This window comes from Myxocyprinus asiaticus, chromosome 24, assembly GCF_019703515.2.
Source record: "Myxocyprinus asiaticus isolate MX2 ecotype Aquarium Trade chromosome 24, UBuf_Myxa_2, whole genome shotgun sequence".
Taxonomy (NCBI): domain Eukaryota; kingdom Metazoa; phylum Chordata; class Actinopteri; order Cypriniformes; family Catostomidae; genus Myxocyprinus; species Myxocyprinus asiaticus.
Genome location: NC_059367.1, coordinates 21,445,516 through 21,468,789, shown reverse-complemented (window position 1 = coordinate 21,468,789; position 23,274 = coordinate 21,445,516). Strand labels below are relative to the sequence as shown.

Below are 23,274 nucleotides of genomic sequence, written 5' to 3'. Positions count from 1 at the left end.
GTCAGCTTTAATAAACAGTACATGCCAAACAACTGCATTTCTGCAAGTAGAGGAATCTTGGATGAACAAAGTTTGAAGAATACGGTTGGTTGGTTGGTAGAATTTGTGCCGGTTGATGAACATTTCTTCATCCTTTGTTGATGCAAGTAGCCAACAATACATCATTTAACATTGGGTAGCCCCGCGAAGGCCGTGAACACCACCTTTTTTTTCCACTGCAGCGAGCACACATCCTCAGGAAAAAATACACTATGAATTAAGACAATGTGCAGTCTGGAGAGGGCATATTTTGATAGATGATTCTGCATCCTTACACACAGATTCATTTTGAAGTGGCCAGGGAGCGCAGAGTTGTCAAAACCTTTCACCGGTGTAATTTGGTTGTTTCATTTCAGTTTGTAGGAGAGGTAACTACATCTCCAAGTTTACAATAATAAAAACAACCTCGCGATTCAGGCGATACCTTTTTTTAAAGGTCAATATTAACATTATAATATTTATAATATGCATAATATTATAATATTAAAGTACGCAGGCTCAATTGTGATTCAGGCAACAACTTTTTAAACGGTCAATGTCATAATAATTTTCTAATATTATTAGCCACACATTTCTTTCTTGTTTCATCATTATAAACATCATGGTGTGAAACACAGTCCACAATGGAATGTTTAATATCTCTAAAGATACATTTTAGAAACTAGAAAACATAATTTTGTTATTTTTTTCTACTTTCTGTTCTAAAAGTACAAGTATTTTATTGTGAACTAATTTAATCTATAAACAACTGTCACAATTATACAGTTAAGGTCTCAAATTGAGTTGATGTAAAAATACTACCACATCTATTATGCTTTTAAAAAGGCAGTGAAGAGTAAACTCTTAAATCTAAAAAAAAACAAAAAAAAAAAAAAAAAAGCAGGACTGTTCGGATTTTGACTCCAAAAAGAGAAAAGTTCAACATCACAATATATGAGCTCAGATTTTTTACCATAATGATTCCATCCTTTGGCATTTGACCCCTTATTTTGCAGTGCTGATTAAACTTGGACAGGCCTGCCCCCTAGTGGCCATTGACCTGAAAACTCTGACTTCGGGTTCACAGAGAGTTTAATAATAATAGACATTTATTTTTGGCAAAAATTTCAAACACGATGTGTGCAGACAGAAAAACATCAGATGGATATTTTTTGCATTTGAGAACTTGAGTACTAACACAGTAGAGAGGCAACAACCAAGAAATGTTGCTAGAGTGCTGTCAGTTTAAATGTTCTTTGAACCACAGAACAATGTTGAAGAAGCAGTCAGCCTGAGTGTTGACTTTAGACAATGAGTGACCCTCATCACTGTACCATAGTAACCTGAGAGACAGAGAGAGAGATAAAGACATAGTATGTGAGAGAGACAGGAATGCAGAGAGAAAGAGAGAGGAAGATGATGATCAGAATGTTTTGCTTTCCAGAAAAGTGACTAATAATATAAGTGTTCAGTATGTGTTTTAAATGCTGGTGTGTGTGTTTACCTGACAGGTGTGCTTCTGCTCTTGAGTGCTCTGTAGAGCTCCAGACCCTGGTGAGGTGATACTCTCCTGTCTCTCCCACCCAACATCAACAACACAGGAGCACGTATCTAAACAATCATACCCACCGCACACATGCCCACAGACACATATAGGAGGCAATCATACTAAGGTTTCAGGGTCAGCACACAACATCAGCAATTTATCATGAGTAAACTGCATAGAGACACAGGCTACCCAAGAAATACTTTCTCTTTATCACTTTTCCTGTATGTATGTCTGTGCGTGTATTTATACATACCTGTGCAGCATGTATTATAGGCGATTTCTCTAGCATGGCAGTGAGGGAATGTGATGTAGGCAGCCGGTCAAAAGAATACTGAATCCCAACAGAGGAATATCTCCTGTAGGGGGCAGTACAAGCACACAATGACATTTCAGAAACGTTCAACCACTGCAAACTGTTTGTGAAATACATATTATGAAATATCAAACAGATTTAACATTACAACATTAGCAACATTATAGCCTATTATATAGAGGTTCATCTGATCCTCCACTAACGCTAGTGCTGGACTAAATAACACTTAATTTAGTATTAAAGACTTATACTGGGCCTGAATAAATTGGTTCTACACATTTAATAGCATTGGTATTAATGAATTCATCTGAGCATTACCAGTCTAAAATGTCACTGGTTCCGAGCAGTGTAGCTGCATTGATGACGGGGTTCCGTGCTGCACATGCTCTGTAGAAATCTGGATACTGACCAATCAGGTGGCAGGCCAGAAAGCCACCATGAGAGCCGCCCATTACTGCAATCCTATCAGAATCAAGGGTTGCCTCATTCTGCAAAGCGCACAACACAGCTCTCTGGAAAACAGGACAGAATGAAAAAGTGACAAATTGGTCAATGCAGTTTGTTCTGAGCAAGTGCACATTATTAATTGTGTGTGTGCTCACCTGAACATCTTTGACGTCCTGACTGCCGATGTTTCCGAGCAGAGACTCTATGCTGTCCTGACCGAAACCAGTGGAACCCCTGTAGTTTACTGTAATACACACACCCTAAATCACTGCTCAATGTCTTCTAATGTTCTTACTGTGAGAGAAGCTTTAAAATACACACTTACCCATCAGAACAGCAAAGCCCAGTTTTATTAAAGCAGCGGCTGTGGCATTCCATTCTGCAGCAAAATGAGCGTGAGGACCACCTGCATACACAAACACTTCACTGATCACTGATGCCTTAAAAAACTGAACTGCAAAAACTATTGCTTGTGTTAGCCTTACCATGTATGTTCACCACTAGAGGAGTTTTCCTTCTCTCGGGAGGACTATACGGCTTTAACAAAATTGCTCCAAAATTCAGACCACCTATAGAGAGGTAAGAGAGAAGAAAGATTAAAATAACTAAGAAATATTGCTGTACCTCATGAGTTTAAAGTAACGTCCACACATACAGCAACCTGCAGCAACAAAGCAACTGGATTATTCATTTTTAATGACAGTTGGTGATTTCCACTCTCACAGAAGGCCATTGGTGATGCGTTGTGAGCAAGTCCAGCTATGCAACAAAGCTGAAATTTTTTTTACTTAATGAAAATGAGCAGTAATACTATGCGGCAACTACCAATAGGAGTGCAGTCATTCGAGATATTGGAGCTTGTTCATAATTTGATGCATCTACTGCATACAAACGCTTTCCCCCTTTGATCAGCAAAAACAATTATTGAAAATTAAAATAACATCTTATTTTACCAGCAAAATACCCCATTTGTGATCAGAATTGTAAAAACTATGGTCAATTGTGCAGTTCACCAATAACAGCATCTGGGAGTAGGAACACCCACTACAGCCACTCTGCGACTTCCAGCAGTGAAATCACTGTATTTGTGAATGCCATTGTAGAGCCGAGGAGGGCGGGGCCGGGTTGGAATGACGCACACCCGGTCCCCAATCAGCCTGAAGGGGCACGCGAGGGATAAAGGCGGCCATGGACGACAGTTCGAGAGAGAGAGAATTACAGGCAGCTGCCCTGTGTGTGGTTATGTTTGTGTGTTTTGGGTTAAGTTGATCATTAAACTATTATTTATATTCTCAAGCCGGTTCTCGCCGCCCCCTTTCCACCGAACCCCCTTACACTGGTGCCGAAACCCGGGAAGGAGGAGGGATGCCCGTCGCAGAGTCCTCGACACTGCCGTCCACCCAGGGGAGCGCCGCTGCCATCCGTCGGGGGATGGAGTAACCCGACCACCTGAACGCGGGGAACGGCCGCCATCCGCGAGGCGAGTGGGGACTGGACTCCCCGACCACCTGGAGCGAAGGAGCGGCTGCCAGGGGCGGAGGAGTGCCCTGCCGTCCCCCAGAAATGCAGAGGGGTCGAGAGAAGACCGCCGTCTGCGAGGGGAGGAGGGAAACGACTCCCCGACCGCCTGGAGCGGTAGGGCTGCTGCCAGGGGCGGAGGAGTGTCCCCACGGGTCGCCGGGAACGCGGAGGGGCGTTCTGTCCGCTGGGGATCGGAGGTCTGACTCCGGTCCGCCCGGGGAGAAGCAGCTGCCGTCTGCCTGAGAGGGTGGAGGAGTGATCGAGGACCAAGCGATGGCGCATCAGAGAACCGGTGAGTGAGTTTCTTTTTCTCTCTCTCTCTCTGTCGCTCCGTGTTGGCCTTTCCCTCACCTATTTAGTTTTTTTGTTGTTGTAGTTTTTCCCCTCCTGTCTCCTCCCAGGTCGAGGAAGGCGGGGATGACCGCCGGCAGTCGGGGCGCAAGGCACGCCCCCTCCCCAGAGAGGAAGGGGGGGATGTACGTCATGCTGGGGGCTCCCCGGCCTGAGGCAACGCCGGGAGGAGTGTAGAGCCGAGGAGGGCGGGGCCGGGCTGGAATGACGCACGCCCAGTCCTCAATCAGCCTGATGGGGCACACGAGGGATAAAGGCGGCCGTGGACGACAGTTCGAGAGAGAGAGAATTACAGGCAGCTGCCCTGTGTGTGGTTAGGTTTGTGTGTTTTGGGTTAAGTTGATCATTAAACTATTATTTATATTCTCAAACCGGTTCTCGCCTCCTCCTTTCCACTGAACCCCCTTACAGTCATATAAGTGATAGACCCAAGCTACTCACAGAACTGATGGTTTTCCTCTTGAGAAGGGGGCATGATCAACATGGGCTGCCAATCAAATCCCTCATACACATCTGCTCTGCCAAGATTATAAAGTTGCATGTCTTTAGCAAGATCTACTGATGAGAGAAAGCCGACTCTCTACAGAACAAATACAAGGTGGTGTTATTTCTACAGAAAAGCAAAAAATGTGCCTGTGTGTGTGTGTGTGTGTGTGTGTGTGTGCGCGTGTACCAGGCAGGGTGGTTGAAGTGGAGACGAGCAGCTCATCACCATCAGGTCTTTCTGTATTGTCAACAGCTGCACACTCCCAAAGTTATCTAACAAATACAAAACTGTAATCAATGACTGTCACCACAAGAAAGAAATAAGAACAAACTAAATTACAGAAGATGACTTGTCAGAACAAATGCTATATATACAAACACATATACCAACACACACACGCACACACACACTACCTAGTCTTAAAGAATCCGTTCCGCACACTTGTGTAACTCTTCCTGTACTTCTGTCCACTGAGTACACTGCCTAGGGAAAAAAATAAAAATAATAATAATTCACACAATTTACCAAATACTACAATCAATACTTCAGAAACCATACAGAATTAGAGCTTTAAAATGTCCTGTGTTACTTTAAAAGAAACATGTAACCATACTCCCTGCTTCACACCATCCACTGCGGCATCCATGCACAACTCATCACGCACCCCACCGAAAGCGAACCACATTATAGAGATCACGAGGAGGTTGCCCCATGTGACTCTACCCTCCCTAGCAACCGGGCCAATTTGGTTGCTTAGGAGACCCGGCTGGAGTAACTCAGCATGCCCTGGGATTCTAACTAGCAAACTCCAGGGGTGGTAACCAGCGTCTTTACCACTGAGCTACCCAGGCCCCATTAAAGAGGTGTTTTGAAAGATTTCCTGTTTCAGTGACATACCCAGATTAAAGGCTTATAACTCGACAAAAACAAAAAACAAAAAAACAAGGAGGGTGAAGTGTTTGGTGTTGTTTTAAAGAAAACTTTGCACATTTTTTGATGATATTATGATACATTCTGAGACTCTCAGCCTAAGAAACTGCTGAAAAAAAAAATCATTCTGATTTGACATTATATATCTCAAGGTGCGAAAAAGGTAGCTCTGAAAAGCTGCTTTTGTTTTGTTCCCAATCATGTCACCTATACCGGAGTAAAAAATGTTGTGTTGATACTACAAAGCAATCAAAAGTTAAAGCATTACAAAACAAATTTATCCTAGTGTCCAAAAATGTCTCCAAACAAATAAAACATAATTAATTACACATGCAAATACAACAATGACTAAAGATATGCTCTCTCTCCAAAGCATGCAGGCATGAGTAACAAGATTTCACTGTGTCATTTAAGCCATCAATGAGTATGTGTCATGTACTTGGAGTCTGTGTCACGAACTTGGCACCATCTCCTGGTGGCCATATGTAATTAGAGTGAACGATCCTCTCTGCCCATATTTGGATGACTTCCACCTCTGGTTGCAGTGATCTGTATCCTAATACGATTTGTTTAGCATTCCACGACCCTGGAAAACGTACTACATAATTTCCGATAAAATCATCTGATCCAGGAAAAAACGTGTTTTTTGCTAGATAGCACATTATGTGCTGTGTGCACATTGTGCTTTTTGTGGATTATCTAATGATCTATGCATCCAATTACATTGTGTGGGCTCGTTTAAAAGATAATCACCTCCTCTAAGCAATGGTGTGATATTTTATGTTCTGTCTATTTTTTGTAAAGTTATAAGCAAAGACGCGGCATATAAACAACACCTGTTTAAATGTAATGTATGTCAAAGACATATACTTAGCTATTACTCGCTATATTTTTGTCTGTGAGTAAAAGGCTGGTTGTATTCTACTCTGAGAGCTGTCTAACGACATATGACACATGGCAATTTGATCAGATTGATGTTTTTACCGAATACAATAATATGTGCAGTGCAAAATTATTTAGAAATTATCTAAACGGAACACTTCTGATATGTCTGCAAATTTCAAAGCACTTGTTCAGTTTTGGTCATAATGCCAACATGCATTGTTAAGTACAACTTTTAAGCTTTCAAGCGATACTTATTTTGGAGACTGAACCTAAAACCTAAATCTTTGTATATTTTCCAGTAGCATTTCTGGGATTCTTTCAAGGCAAAAAATTATATGAAATTCACATGAACTTCTGTGTCAAACACATATGATACTTAAATATTTTATGTTTGAGTGTCCTTCATGGTTTATGTTTGTAAATATTGCAAATATTAAATACTACTACAAATAATCTGTCAGTTTACCTTATAGTTTTCACAAGCACTGCTGAAGAAGATTCTCTCACTGTCTGCAGACCAGCAAAGAGGCGGCAATGATTCATATATTCCAGCAAACTGACCTATGAGGGGACATGATGTCACTCACATAACTCTTCAATGTGTGTGTGTGTGTGTGTGTGTGTGTGTGTGATTTTGCTTTTATCTAGGTACCTTTTTCTGCTCTCCTGACAACATCAACCAAGACTGAAGTGGTTCTATTCTTCATGTCATACTAAGAGAAAGAAATATAAGTTATTTTTAATAATTACAAAAACTAATTTAGATATTCCAAAATGTTCCCAGACATCCAAATGTAAGTGGATGTTATGTGTTCAGTCACTGATTTAAGGTCTCACCAGCATCATACTCAGGCACTGATGATGTGGTCCAAACACATGTCCCTGTAAGTAGACAATCCAACAGGAGTCTGGACTCATACGAGGGCTCGACACAGATACGCCTTCAGAGGACAAGCACTCTGACCAGGTAAAAGGACACAGAGATATAATGTACCTTGTTTTACAAAACTGGGTATATCTGAGTCAAAGCCCATAATTTAAAAGGGGGTATTTACACTTGGTCACTTCATGCATTTTTACTGATCGGATGGCTATAGGTATTTGATCATGAATGCCTTCCAAGATGGATTCAAGACAGATAAAATACCATCGCTGAAACCACCTCCAGAGATTCCAGGCGAAACTCTGTCAAATGTAAATGCATCTGGCTATTCAAGCCACATATGTAAACTTTACTCCACCCAAACTGTGCTACGTCACCATAGGGAAAATGTTAAACGTAACAGCTGTTACTGAGTATTTGCATAAGGCTCGTGTTGCGCAATAAATAATAACATATTAACAAACAGATGAACGTTGTAGGAGAGACAGAACTTTTTTCTTCATTTATATGATGCAGATCGCTGATGAAACTGAAGCTAAACACTGACAATGAGCACAGTTGACGCGCATGATGCATCTTACCTACGACAAGCCCACAGAGCAAAAAAAAAAAAAAGTGCACATGCACACAAACAGATACGCATGCATGGAGTAAATTGGAAATCAAATAATAAATCACATGCTTCAATTTCGCTGGATGGTATTAGCATAATCACGGAAGTGAACTCTGATTTATTTGCATTTAGCACGGGAATTTAAGATTAGGATTAGGATTAATATCTGTTTGACAGAGACACATTGATGTGGCCAAGTGTGAAAGGAATGTGCTTATTTAATCGGACAGCAATCTAATCAGAAAAATGCATAAAGTGACCAAGTGTAAATACCCTCTAAGTCAAACACAATTAAACACACATCCACACAGTATCTGTTGTAGAGAATCTTACCGCATTTCCCCTTCAAATCTAGATAGTAGAGAGCTGATCTAGAACATGAAAAATATTACATTAATCAACTAGGTTAAGCATTTTAGTTAATGTAAGCACTGTGTGGTGGGAATTATTATTGTGGTGGAATTTTTCAGGATCAAGACTCAAGACAGCTTTTCCTACTTCCAGCATCTTTATTCACAGTTGAGGGACAACTGTCTAAATGTGTTCCAATTAACACAATTGGCCAGTTGGACAGTTGTTCCCCGGCTGTGATTAAAGAATCTGGAAGAAGGAAAAGCTGTCTTGATTCTGAAAATTCAGCCACATTAGTAAATCAATAACTGAATTAACAACTGAAAGTCATTGTTTTAGTTTAATTTAAAAATTATATTTATGTTGAATGACATTAATTCATATTAATTAACATTTTAATAAATGTGTGCACTGGCATATTCAGGTTTTTTTTTTCTGTTGAATCGACATTGGTTTAAAGAATCGTGAAATTTTACTGGTATTAGTATTGACTACTTTTATTAATTTGACATATTGGATACAAATATTGGAACAAAATACCAGATGCTTGAAGGGACTGAAGCGTTCTCTAACATCTCTCACCTACGATTGGAGCAGAACTTCAGGCCCAGTCTGAATGGCTCATTCCACTGGCCCACAAACAAAACGCCCCTCCCATTAGGCGCCCACAAAGCCTTAAGAAAGAACAATGATTATCACCTAATAATTCCATTTTTAACAAACAAGTATAATAAGATGAAGTAAGATCCGTGGCTTACCTGCCCTGGTGATATATGAGGAGGGACACCAGCATATACGATGACTGCTCCTTTACTGAGATCAGCTACACACAATACTGGACAGCTTTTACCCACCAGTCCCTCACCCCAGTCTTCAGCATACAAATTCTTATCCTGACAAACACATACACAGACACACAGTGTCATACACTGTAGATACACTGAATTAAGCACAAGGAATAAAAGGTTATAGATGATACTAAATGTCAGTTGACTCAACACATATACTATAGTCTAACCATCAAAAATTACTACTAAAAGAAATTACTAAAAAATTACTAAAAGAAACTACATGTGGGTGAACTTCTGTTGACAGATATCTCACCTGTTCCTCCAGCAGCACTTTCTCTCCATCCTCATTGGCTGATCCAAACAATGCATGTCCTGATGGCTCCACCCTCTTCTTCTCAGCCACATACATTAACTTTTTTTCACATGGTGACCAGGCTAGACATGCAAACTGAGCTACACACACACACACTTGTAATAATGCACTTGTGCTAGATTAGTTTAATCATAATAAAAGGAATATAAAATGAAAACATAAACAGCAAAAAGTGCCTCCCTTACCATCTACATACACTTTTCCATGTTTACTCAGAGCTGTGAGGTCTAAACTTTTCTCCAAACCGTTTTGACCCCATACCTACCAAAAGAAAAATGACCCCTTTTACACCTGGTTTTAGGATGCTTTTCATGTGATTCGATCACAAGTGGCCAGCGCTAAATACAGGTGTACACAGGGTGCAAAACGTTTTGTGATCAGATCACAAAAACCACATTCGGAGCTAGTCAAAAACGCATGTGACCAAATCACATTTGAGGTGTAAACGCTATCCGTCCTGAATGCGTCCCGGACAGCAGTGAAGCACCACCCCTCACCTGTCAATCAAACACTGCACTAAAACAAGAGTTTAAACTTTGCTGGTAACATGCTGCGTTAAAAGGAAATAACCGTCAGATCAGAACATTTTAAAAAGCGAGTAAATACACAAGCACACTGACGTGCACAGAACCGGGGCTACAGAGGCCCCTTTCGTTCACAAATCTAAAGGTGCACTTTTGGTCGAGGGGAGATTTAAGCAGAGGTGCCTTTAAGAGCAGCTGGCAGGCTGAAGCGGGAAGCACAACTACTTAGTACTCCACTAAAGTAAATGAGAATTCTAGATGTTCTAAATGTTGTGTTTGTGCTCAGATTAAATTTAAAATGCATCAGGGAGAAACAGTGCACTTTTTTTTTTTCGCGCTTTGTCTTTCTACAATTTATTTGTGTTTTATAATCATGCAGTAGCACACTGACATAGTGATTGATGCATGTCATCATTAAATCAGAGACCCTCCCCTTGAAATCCAAACACAAGTGGTCACAGGAGACGCATTTCAGTGACCAGGCGTAAACAGTGAAGTGTCCTGCCTGACCACATGTGATCAGATCACCTGAGATGCATCTTAATACAAGGTGTAAACGGTCAATAAATGATGATTAAGAAAAGAACAGTTTAATGTCATTGATATTAATACCTCCAGGTATTGATGTGCTGCCTCTTCCCGGAAGACAGCTCGAAGAGGCCCAAATGGAGATTGGCAACTAAGCAACCTGAGAAAGAGGGATGAATTTTGATGAGTGGGTCAGTGTGCAAATTGTTTATTACAACTTAGGGCTGGGTGATATATTAAAAATTCACAATATATTTGCCATGGCCTTGATAGAGATATACAGTACTAATTTATAATACTATATCTATTTGATGGAGATATACATAACATTGTGACTATCATGATGATTTATAATATAATAATAAAGATTAATATTAATATAATATAAGATAATGCACTTTTTATTTGGTCATTAGACTAATTTAACGACCCCTCCTCGATTCATGACTTGCAAGGATCAGGGTGTTAAGACAGAGATGTTTTAGTAGTGTCTCTGATTTACGCTTCATTAGCCAAAATGGCGTTAGAGTTGGTACGTTTAATTCATTTTAGTGATACTGTCGGTTTCAATGAATCGATTAAGAACACTGATTCAATGAAAATGATGAAATATTCTTCCTGTGTTCATTTAGTGAAAAACAGACACATGTCTTAATTATTTTTACCTAGATTCTTTACTGTATTTTACTTCTTGCATTAATATATATATATATATAATTTTATAATTATAATTTTCTTTATTTATCACACATTATACATTTGCACATATACAGTGAAATTCTTCTTTTTCACATATCCCAGCTAGGCTGGGGTCAGAGTGCAGGGTCAGCCATGATACGGCACCCCTGGAGCAGATAGGGTCAAGGGCCTTGCTCAAGGGCCCAACAGTGGCATCTTGGCGGTGCTGGGGCTTGAACCTCTGACCTTCTGATCAGTAACCCAGAGCCTTAACCACTGAGCTACCACTGCCCAGTACTAATATACACACACACACCCCCCCCCCCCGGGAAAAATTAAGAGACCACTGCAAAATTATCCTTTTCTCTGGATTTACTATTTATAGGTATGCGTTTGAGTAAAATGAAAATTTTTATTTTATTCTATAATGTACTGACAACATTTCTCCCAAATTCCAAATAAAAATATTAGCATTGTCATGCCCGATTTCAGCCTTGCTGAAGCACCCCCAGATCATCACCGATCCTACACCTGGTTGTCTAATGGTTAGATAGAGACCTGGAGAGGCCTTCATGCCACAGTGTCTCGCACCCATTGTGTAATTTGGTGGAGGATAAGTGATGAACTGGGGGTGCTTCAGCAAGGCTGGAATTGGGCAGATTTGTCTTTATGAAGTACGCACGAATCACACCACGTATAAGGTTATCCTGGAAGAAAACTTGTTTCCTTCTGCTCAGACAGTATTTCCCAACCCAGAGGATTGGTTTTTCCAGCAAGACAATGATCCATGCCACACAGACAGGTCAATCAAGGTGTGGATGGAGGACCACCGGATCAAGACCCTGTCATGACCAGCCCAATCTCCAGACCTGAACCCCATTGAAAACCTCTGGAATGTGATCAAGAGGAGGATGGATGGTCACAAGCCATCAAACAAAGCCGAGCTGCTTGAATTTTTGCGCCAGGAGTGGCATAGTCACCCAACATCAATGTGAAAGACTGGTAGGAGCATGCCAAAATGCATGAAAGCTGTGATTGAAAATCAGGGTTATTCCACCAAATGTTGATTTCCGAACTCTTCCTAAGTTAAAACATTAGTATTGTGTTGTTTAAAAATGAACATGAACTTGTTTTCTTTGCATTATTCGAGGTCTGAAAACACTGCATCTTTTTTGTTATTTTGACCAGTTGTCATTTTCTGCAAATAAATGCTCTAAATGACCATATTTTTATTTGGAATTTGGGAGAAATTTTGTCAGTACTTTATAGAATAAAACAAATGTTAATTTTACTCAAACGCATACTTATAAATAATAAATCCAGAGAAACTGATAATTTTGCAGTGGTCTCAATTTTTTCCAGAGCTGTGTGTGTGTGTGTGTGTGTGTGTGTATATATATATATATATATATATATATATATATATACCCTCAAGGGCTGCACTCTTAATTTTTATGATCTGTATATATATACAGATCATAAAAATTAAGAGTGCAGCCCTCGAGGGTACAGGGATCCAGCTTTGCGGCCACTGACCTTTCCGATGTTGAGTAGCCCTGCTCTATAGTTTACGCAGAACGGTGCCAAAAACAAAAAACATCCAGTGAGCAGCAGTTCTGCGGACTGAAACACCTTGTTTGGAGGTCAATAGAGAACGGCCAGACTGGTTCGAGCTGACAGAAAGGCTACAGTAACTCAAACCACTTTGTACAATTGTAGTGAGCAGAATAGCATCTCAGAATGCACAAGTCGAACCTTGAGGCGGATTTGCTATAAAAGCAGAAGACCACGTCAGTCACTTTATTAGGACCATAGTGTTCCTAATAAAGTGCTCAGTGAGTGTACATTGTGTGTCTTCTAGTATGTGTGTATGTTTCTCTTACTCTCCCTGTATGTGTGTGCTCGTTCCAGATGGCAGCACATATTCTATTTTGTCATGTTTACACAGTAGTGTCCATCTCTGAGAGAAAAGTAGTTTCTTCCCTCTCTCCAAGTCACACTGACTCCAGCCTACAGTGAGAGAGAGAGGCATGCATAAGTGAATACTCTTTAAGGAACCAAGTTATAGAACTCTCCAGTAAGAAGAACTCTCCTGTTAGACTCACAGGTCAATACAGTAATGCACCGCTTTTCATTGGCAGTGTCCACTTGCTCGTCAGCGACCACAGAGGCAGAAATAGGAATAGGAAACCTGATACAGTGTCTGAACACATCTCTGATCTCACTCTCCATTGCAATCTAAAACCACAAACAATGAGTTAATAAAACAGAAAACAAAACATAAACAACAGAAGTAAACAAGCCAGAGCACTGTGTCAGATACTTCCGATTTTGTCCACTATCTACAGTAAATGTCATCTCAGAGTTGACAGACTACCGCAACACAGCAGTATTTATAAAGTCGTTTCAACTCTTAAATGTAACACAGCTGTTTTGCATATTCGTAAACAAAAGTGAAGTAGGTGTATTTTCCACTAGATCTGCGACAATAGCCCATTTTATCTAATTTGACTTTATAACGAATTGATAAAATTGTCGACGATATCACGTCTCGAGAAAAAAATAAAATGTATAAATACTTTTTATTATATATATATATATATATATATATATATATATATATATATATATATATATATTATATAAATGATAAATTCATGAATATGTATGCAATGTTAATGGAAGGGAGAGTCAGTACATTACAAAGTAGCACCGATTCGCACCTCAAAATAGAAGTGGGTTATATGGGCGCAAATAAAAACTGGCTAATACAAGAACAACAGAGACGACCGCGGAGTACATGTCAACGAAAATAATCCAAGCAGGTCGAGCGAAATGGACTGAGCTGTAAGACTGATGATTTGTCTTATGTCCGTGAGACCCGAATGTTTCAACCGTTCTATGTGCGGACGCGTCCACTCTGAGAGCCGAGCGGGGGTGTTTGGTTGGGTTCATCCACAGTATTTTCGACACGCACCATAGTCTTCATTTAACTGCGTCGATATTTAAGAACAGCTCGATCGGAATTTGAATGGATAGTATCATAAGGTATTGCATTTTGCCTGCCCTGAATGCAGGAAAGCGTATATTTTCATGTCCCTTTCCTCTTATGGAACCGTCCTCTCCCCTCAGCTTGATAAAGAATGTGTGTGCAGCAGTGCTGCCTACTTAGCGACTGTTTGATCACCTTAGCGAGTAAAAGAGCCATCTAGCGACTAGCGACAATTTTAGCAACTTTTGTAGTCTGCTTTAGCGACATTCTTCCACATCTGGCGACACAAAACACATGAGCTATTTCGTGGATGATGTCTCATTTTTCTCTGTGTTCTAGCGCCCCCCTGTGTTTCAAGTAATATGACTGACCTGCATGCCATCAGGGGGTGGATTTACTGTATGTGCATACGGATGTTCTATAAAATCGAATGACTGATGAGCTGACGTGTTGTTGGTATTTGTTGCGACAATCTCAACCTCAATTCACGTGCATGCTCTCCGTTTAGAAAATAAATGTCAGCCTACAGCGACAGAAGAGCATTGAGAAATTATCTAGCATGGCAAGAGAGAGAAAGAGAGATAATGGATATGAACCCCTGATCTATAATAAAGTATAGAGATAAGTGATATAACCAGAGGTGTCACTGTCAAAAAGGCATTGTGACACAGTAACACTGGCACAAGTAATACACACTGATGGTTCAGCATCACACAACAGATATGTTAAAAAAAAAAAAGAGAGAGAGAAAAGAAAGAAAGCCATATTACATATTATCTCCAAAACAGCTCCACGTGAGGCATTATAAGGCATATAGATCCATGTTTACAAACAAATAATAATGAAAAACATCCCCAACACTACACTGCTGTCTACCCATGGTTGCTATTGCCAGGATAATTTTGGACTTTGTCATTGTTCAATAATGCAGTTTAATTACAAAACAAAATAAATAAATAAATAGACATCCCCCACTGTCTGAATGTTTGACAAGTTCAATTAGTGATAGCTAAATGATTAGTAGTAAAATACTAATTGTTAAATCATTAGTTCAATAAAAAAATAAACATGGTTCTACACCTTCAATGAATTGCAATAGCTCTTTATTCATTTACGTATGTAAATTTGACACCTTGCGTAATAAATGACGTCATCACGTGATTTAGCTACTTCAGCAAGCCTTTGGGGACTTCCCATGAGAAATAGTTGGCAACACTGGTGCGCCGTCGTTGTTGATAAATGAACACGCAATACTCTACCAGTTATTTAATTTAAAATGATTTAATATTTTTATCTAAATTGTTTAAGATATGTTAATGCTATGGGCCAAGCGGGACTAGAATTTGTAGAAATAATAGCAATTTCCAGCAAATATCTACTCAAAAACAAAGAACTTGGGAGACAAACATCACAATAGATGTATTTCTCCTGATCTCACCTTTTGTTGTTGTCGCAGAGGGAGTCTCTGCTGTTTTGGGTTTTTCACCTGAGCAGGTGCAGGTTTCTCTTGCCTTGGCAATTGCTCTGGGTGCTTCCTCCTCAAGTGCACCTGCAGATTTTTTCTGTGCAGCATTAAACCACAGAAAGGACACAGATCTTGTGTGTCAGATCTTGGCCTTTGTGGGACGGTGCTTTCAACAGTTGTATGTCCAGAGATCTCATTTACCAAAGTCTGTATAGCAACATCAGTCTCTGTGGCATGAGAGTTCTCAGCAGAATTTGAGACAATGTGATCCCCAACAGAGACACTGAGGTCTACAACTGAAGGATTTCCTTTATCCACTGGGCTTTTCATTGGTTCATTTGTGCTCACCTGCCCCTCCACAATATCTCCCTCACCTGAGTTGAAGAAGAGTAAGGCTATCAAGGTCTCTGATAAGAGCAAATCAATACAAGACTCACCATTAAACTTTATATACTGGATCTCATAGTCTTGTTGTTTGGCAGTCTCTTTGAAAGATAATCAGTTGATTTATCTAGTCACTTATTTTAGAATCTAAAGTACAGTTGAGCTCAAAAGTTTGCATACCCTGGCAAAAATTCTGAAATTTTGGCATTGATTTTGAAAATATGACTGATCATGCATCTTTTATTTAAGGATAGTGATCATATGAAGCCATTTATTATCACATAGTTGTTTGGCTCCTTTTTAAATCATAATGATAACAGAAATCGCCCAAATGGCCCTGATCAAAAGTTTACATACCCTTGAATGTTTGGCCTTGTTACAGACACACAAGGTGACACACACAGGTTTAAATGGCAATTAAAGGTTCATTTCCCACACCTGTGGCTTTTAAAATTGCAATTAGTGTCTGTGTATAAATAGTCAATGAGTTTGTTAGCTCTCACGTGGATGCACTGAGCAGGCTAGATGCTGAGCCATGGGGAGCAGAAAAGAACTGTCAAAAGACCTGCGTAACAAGGTAATGAAACTTTATAAAGATGGAAAAGGATATAAAAAGATATCCAAAGCCTTGAAAATGCCAGTCAGTACTGTTCAATCACTTATTAAGAAGTGGAAAATTTGGGGATCTCTTGATACCAAGCCAAGGTCAGGTAGACCAAGAAAGATTTCAGCCACAACTGCCAGAAGAATTGTTCGGGATACAAAGAAAAACCCACAGGTAACCTCAGCAGAAATACAGGCTGCTCTGGAAAAAGACAGTGTGGTTGTTTCAAGGAGCACAATACGACAATACCTGAACAAAAATGAGCTGCATGGTCGAGTTGCCAGAAAGAAGCCTTTACTGCGCCAATGCCACAAAAAAAGCCCGGTTACAATATGCCCGACAACACCTTGACATGCCTCAGCTTCTGGCACACTGTAATTTGGAGTGACAAGACCAAAATAGAGCTTTATGGTCACAACCATAAGCGCAATGTCTGGAGAGGTGTCAACAAGGCCTATAGTGAAAAGAATACCATCCCCACTGTGAAGCATGGTGGTAGGTCCTTCAGGTACCCTGGAGAGGTGAGGTATCCAAGCCACATCAGCTACTTACTGGGGTACCTCAGGGATCAGTGCTTGGGCCACTTCTCTTCTCTATATACACAACATCACTGGGACCCATAATTCAGGCACATGGTTTCTCTTACCACTGCTACCCTGATGACACGCAACTCTACTTGTCTTTCCAGCCAAACGACACCACAGTGACTGCTCGAATTTCTGCCTGACAGGCAGAAATCTCCGCCTGGATGAAGGAGCACCACCTGCAACTCAACCCAGCCAAGACTGAACTCCTTGTCTTTCCAGCCAACCCTGCTGTTGAACACAACATCACCGTGCAGCCGGGTGCAACTACAGTAACGCCTTCCAAATCAGTCAGAAATCGAGGGGTAACCATCGACAACAGACTAAATTTCACAGACCACATCTCAAAGCCCGCAAGATCATGTAGATTTACACTCTACAATATCAGAAAGATAAGACCCTTCCTCTCTGAATATGCCACACAACTGCTTGTCCAGTCACTTGTCATAACTAGACTGGACTACTGTAACGCTCTCATTGCAGGCCTCCCTGCATGTGCAATTAGACCCCTGCAAATGATCCAGAATGCAGCAGCACGTCTGGTTTTTAATGAACCAAAGAGAGCACGTTACACCACTCCTTGTCTCTCTCCACTGGCTGCTGATCGATGCACGTATCAAATTCAAGGCTCTGATGCTGGCACACAGAACAGTCACTGGGTCTGCTCCAGCATACTTAAAATAATTTATGCAGAGCTACACGCCCACTAGAAGCCTGCGGTCGGCTATGGAACGTCGCCTTGTTGTACCAACACAAAGAGGCACCAAAACACTTTCCGGGACTTTCAGCTTCATCGTACCACGTTGGTGGAACGACCTTCCCAACTCCATCCGTGAAGCTGACTCACTCTCTGTCTTCAAAAAACCGCTATAAACATATCTGTTCCATGAGCACTTAACCAGTCATTAAAATTTAAAAAAATAAATAAATACATTTCCTGTTACACTTTATTCTGTTTTGAATACTATTATGATGCTAGTGAAACTTTGTAATACAGCACTTTTCGTACCACTGTCTCCTTAAGATGATTCGCTTATGTTTCCTCTTTTGGAAGTCGCTTTGGATAAAAGCGTCTGCCAAATGAAAAAATGTAAATGCATGGTGGGGGGGGGGTCTCTAAAGGCCCGGGAATCTTGTGAAAATTTATGGCAAGATGAATGCAGCAGCATGTTATCAGAAAATACTGGCAGACAATTTGCATTCTTCTGCACGAAAGCTGCGCATGGAGGCTCTTGGACTTTCCAGCACGACAATGACCCTAAGCACAAGGCCAAGTTGACCCTCCAGTGGTTACAGCAGAAAAATGTGAAGGTTCTGGAGTGGCCATCACAGTCTCCTGACCTTTATATCATCAAGCCACTCTGGGGAGATCTCAAACGTGCGGTTCATGCAAGATGACCAAAGAATTTGCATGACCTGGAGGCAAATTGCCAAGACGAATGGGCAGCTATACCACCTGCAAGAATTTGGGGCCTCATAGACAACTATTACAAAAGACTGCACGCTGTCATTGATGCTAAAGGGGGCAATACTCCGTATTAAAAACTAAGGGTATGCAGACTTTTGAACAGGGGTCATTTCATTTTTTTCTTTGTTGCCATGTTTTGTTTTATGATTGTGCCATTCTGTTATAACCTACAGTTGAATATGAATCCCATAAGAAATAAAAGAAATGTGTTTTGCCTGCTCACTCATGTTTTCTTTAAAAATGGTACATATATTACCAATTTTCCAAGGGTATGCAAACTTTTGAACACAACTGTACATCTTTAATCTCACTGAGGACTGAAGCAAAAAAATACTTTTGCTGATTGCCTCTCCAGAACTTTCTGAAAAAATGGTTAAAAAATTTCAATGGGGTTAAGGTCAGGACTCTGTGGTGGCCAATTCATGTGTGAAAATGATTCCTCATGCTCCCTGAACCACTTTTTCACAATTTGAGCCAGATGAGTCTTGGCATTGCTGTCCTGGAATATGCCTGTGCCATCAGGGAAGAAAAAATTCATTGATGGGATAACCTGGTTATTCAGTACATTCAGGTAGTCAGCTGACTATATTTTATTGCTGCATAACGTTGCTGAGCCTAGACCTGACCAACTGAAGCAACCGCAGATCATAACTCTGCCTCCAGAGGCTTGCACAGTGGGCACACAGCTGTTATGTCCCAATCCTGTAAGTTCTCATCGCATTATGTGTGTGGAAATGCTCTTTATTAAATATAGCCGTGAGTTCTACTGTCGATTTTTTTACGATGCGACTTTACCAAGTATTTTAATGATCTCCGATCACGATCATTCAAGATTTTTTTCCAACCACATTTCTTCCGCGAAGCTGACGGTTCACCACTAACCTCAGTGCTGGGTAGTAACAGATTACATGTAATCATTAACACCTACCTAAAATCGTCGCACCCTTGGCCCCACCCACTGGTGCTTCAATTCGTTCACAGAGAGAGAGCAGGACATAGGCCTACTGTGGCACCAAAGTGGACCCATCTGGACTATTTTAAATTATTTTTGCATTTAAACATGCACAGACAGACTCTTGCTGTTTTGAGCACAAACACATCATGGATGCGTTCTTTCAACCGTCTGTGCTATTTTTAATTGTTGGTGTATGAAAACATATGCTGGATGGATGTCTTTAAAAAAAAAAAAAATAATAATAATTTTTAACCCCTTTTCTCCCAATTTGGAATGCCCAATTCCCACTACTTAGTAGGTCCTCGTGGTGGTGCGGTTACTTGCCTCAATCCGGGTGGTGGAGGATAAGTCTCAGTTGCCTCCGCTTCTGAGACAGTCAATCCACGCATCTTATCATGTGGCTCGCTGTGCATGACACTGTGGAGACTCACAGCACGGGAGGCTCATGCTACTCTCCGTGATCCACGCACAACTTGCCATGTGCCCCATTGAGAGCGAGAACCCCTAATAGCGACCATGAGAAGGCTACCCCATGTGAATCCACCCTCCCTAGCAACCGGGCCAATTTGGTTGCTTAGGAGTCCTGGCTGGAGTCACCAGCACGCCCTGGATTCAAACTTGCGACTCCAGGGGTGGTAGTCAGCGTTAATACTCGCTGAGCTACCCAGGCCCCCCTGGATGTATGTCTTTGACTGTTTAGATGTGTTTCCAGTGATGTGCATTTCAGTGCAGGATGATATAGGAAACTGGATGTGGATGTGTCTTCAGCGTATTTCAGCATGGATTGCTTGTGAACCAGTCATAATACAGTTCAAGCTTTGCAAAGGAACTGTCATTTAAGGGTGGGGTTAGTAAAAACACTTGGACCCGATGCAAAACAGTAAGTAAACGGTTCCATTCATGAACATTTCAAATGTCATGACTGTTTGATAGTTTATGGTGCTGGCATCCTGTTTACCCCATTGAAGCGAAGCAACAGCTTGAGGCTGTCTACACCAGGTGCGATGACAAACTTTCTAAACCATTTTTTTGGGTTGTTGGCAGTGGTAGCACCAGCGCGTGCAGTGCTAAATGGAACGGGACATCTGTTTACTGTCAGCACGACAGGCCGCAACGGATGCTTTCATGGTAGACAGCATCATTGATCACAATGGGTTCTATTGCTTTTGACGTGACACGACTCTCACGTCCGGTGTAGACAGGGTGTGAGTGTTAACAGTTGTACTTGAGATGAACAGTTTAATATCTTAAGATGCAATGTGTTGGATGTGCATTATGTGTAACCCCTCAAATTTAGTTTTATAATGTCGTGGAGCATGTTCATTCTCTTCAGATTGAGTTTCAAAAATGGCTGAATTTGAGGGGCTGCATGCTGTTAGCCAATCAGAACAGTGGGTGTTTACGTTGAAGTTTTATGGAGGTGCTAATGCTAAAACCGAGCATTTCAGACAACTGGCCAAAGACAGGGTGGAAAATTATCATATATTACTAAATTATGAATGGAATGTTTTAATGCAACAACAACAACAACAAAAACATTATCAGTGGACCTCAGGGAAGATAATAATATAATAATTCATGATAATTTCATGACCCCTTTAATGCCATTGGTCAAAACAGCTTTCTGTGCTTTAGGGCTCTTGTGCAATCGTTTCAGTTACTGATTTGCTGATTGAACTGATGAAAGTTTTACTGTGCCTCCACCAGATTCTGTTTACCTGAGGGACCCTGGTCCACTATCTCATCTATGGACCCTTGGCCTGCCATCTCATCACATGTGGGCCCCTGGTCTACTTTCAGCTCATCTGTAGACTGCAGGACAATGAGAGCCTGTAACAGCAGAGGGTAAAATTATTTTTTGTCTGTTTATAGAAATTTCTACATCTTGTGTTTATTTTGACTAATTAAATAAATAGTTTTTCCCCCCCAGTACATTATTATTAATATATATAAAAAATAAAAAAAAGAAAGAAAAAAAGTTTGTTTGTTACCTGTTTAGGGCATGAGGGTTGCACAAGATAAGCTTTTCTTTTCCCAGAGACCAGGCTCTTTGCTCTGTCACTGACAGACATATCTTCAGCACGGCCAGCCTCAGGTGAGCGTGTTGTAACAATTTCTGATGCAGGTGAGCTTTCCTCTGATTTGACCTCCACAACCACTACCTTGGGGTCCTTGTGCTCACACATAAGCAGGTGTTTTAGAAATCCATCTTTCCTCATGAAGGTGGACTTGCAGCTGACGCAGTGGAAGTGTGGAGCAGTTCGGCACTTTAAATGACATTTGAAAATAAAGAATTCTACAGAGAAAAAGAATGAAAGGAAAGACACCACAAACTAACATGAGTTCTACAATGTCAACTTCAAACATAAATAAAATGCTTAGATTTATTTTTATTACACTGTTTTATCCTTTCAACATTTAATACAGCAGCTTTTATTATCATAGTGATTGCGCTTGAATTGTGAAGGAATACGTTCAACTTTTGTGTAAAATAATCCTTTAATCCGGATTCATGGGACACATTCGGGTAAACACTATACATTTAAATATGTAAGTAAAAAGCTTGTAATAAAAATGCGAAATGTATGTATTGTTTAGTACTTGCCTTTGTGTCGTATTGCTCTTCGACGATGTCCCTGTAAATGTTTCAAACATTTGCTTTTGATGGTGGGTTTGAACATATCAGGCCCACAACAAGGACAGTGGTACAGAGAACAACACTCCACACATCTTTTGACAACTGGCTGCTGCTCCCCTCGCAAAATAGTTCTGTGTAGCTATGTCAAATATAAAGAATGGTTCTTTTCAATAAAGTTCTTTGAAATGGGTATTAATTTCTTCGTTTAAAATTATGTAATTTCTTCATGTTCACAACACAGAAGGTTTACATTTATTAATATGGGATTAAATTAAAACATTTTTTTATTATTATTATTATTATTATTATTTTTAAGTATTTCGGAATTATGTTTGCCTGGACACATATCTATTGAAGTACTTTTAAAAAGCAAAATCTACACAAATAATGTAATTTAACACAGTATTAATGTTAGTATGTGGCCAGGCCCTAAACATAATATATTTAATTGTGGGTTGGTATCTGCATCAATACAGGAGGGAATCCCATTAGAGAACAAACTCTCATAAATGAACATTTGATCCCTTGAGGGGCTCCTCTAGCGAGAGACCGATCTGCAGACGTGCAGCTGGTTGCGTCAAGCAATCGCATCAAACTATCACTCACCTGTAGCGTTATAAACGCTGTATTTTGATAAACATTCTTGTTCCGTGTGAGTTGGTATGTCTGCCTTTGTTGTAATGCACTGTTATATATATATATATATTTATTATATATTCACAACAGAAATGTAATAGTTTACCTCTGTGTATTGGCTTGTGTGGCTGAACATTTTGGCTGTATTTGTTATCCACTAGTAGCCTGATTTGTTTGGACGGTGTTCACGCGAGACTACCAGTGAGAAGAAATTGGCGGATCGCTTTCAAAATAAGAGCCCCAAAGATGAACTGAATAACAACTAATCATTTATAAGTGCCATGTCCAAAATTAATTAAATAATTC

At 40.4% G+C, this 23,274-nt stretch overlaps 1 protein-coding gene across 5 annotated transcripts; it reads right to left on the bottom strand.

Moving 5' to 3' along the window:
- Nucleotides 1-1,109: 1,109 nt before the first annotated feature.
- Nucleotides 1,110-23,157, bottom strand: zgc:136971 (S9 family peptidase). 5 transcript variants are annotated; one of them, XM_051653554.1, is made up of 26 exons: nt 23,075-23,157; nt 22,300-22,471; nt 21,686-21,990; nt 21,413-21,524; nt 15,673-16,073; nt 13,348-13,480; nt 13,126-13,252; nt 10,649-10,724; nt 9,698-9,773; nt 9,453-9,592; nt 9,107-9,241; nt 8,931-9,022; nt 8,331-8,368; nt 7,339-7,460; nt 7,154-7,214; nt 6,968-7,062; nt 5,100-5,169; nt 4,873-4,958; nt 4,641-4,779; nt 2,813-2,896; nt 2,653-2,733; nt 2,483-2,571; nt 2,199-2,392; nt 1,821-1,923; nt 1,523-1,629; nt 1,110-1,361 (listed from the first exon to the last, which is right to left on the bottom strand). In XM_051653554.1, exons 1-26 carry the CDS (start codon nt 23,102-23,104, stop codon nt 1,259-1,261), a joined length of 3,171 nt encoding a protein of 1,056 aa, XP_051509514.1. In that variant the 5' UTR covers nt 23,105-23,157; the 3' UTR covers nt 1,110-1,258. The 5 variants fall into 5 exon arrangements, with proteins under 5 accessions (XP_051509514.1, XP_051509515.1, XP_051509516.1 ...); XM_051653555.1 differs by lacking the exon at nt 23,075-23,157 and adding an exon at nt 22,939-23,069; XM_051653556.1 differs by lacking the exon at nt 22,300-22,471 and having other exon boundaries at nt 23,075-23,138.
- Between the last annotated feature and the right edge of the window lie 117 nt (nt 23,158-23,274).

Bases quoted from the DNA above. Each gene is read 5' to 3' on its own strand.
- zgc:136971 (XM_051653554.1), bottom strand. From the start codon at position 23,104: ATGTTCAGCCACACAAGCCAATACACAGAG. The intron at 13,481-15,672 runs GTGAGATCAGGA...TTGTGGTTTTAG, and splicing joins CTCTGCGACAACAACAAAAG to ATTGCAATGGAGAGTGAGAT. The intron at 9,023-9,106 runs GTAAGCCACGGA...TTCTTTCTTAAG, and splicing joins CTCATATATCACCAGGGCAG to GCTTTGTGGGCGCCTAATGG.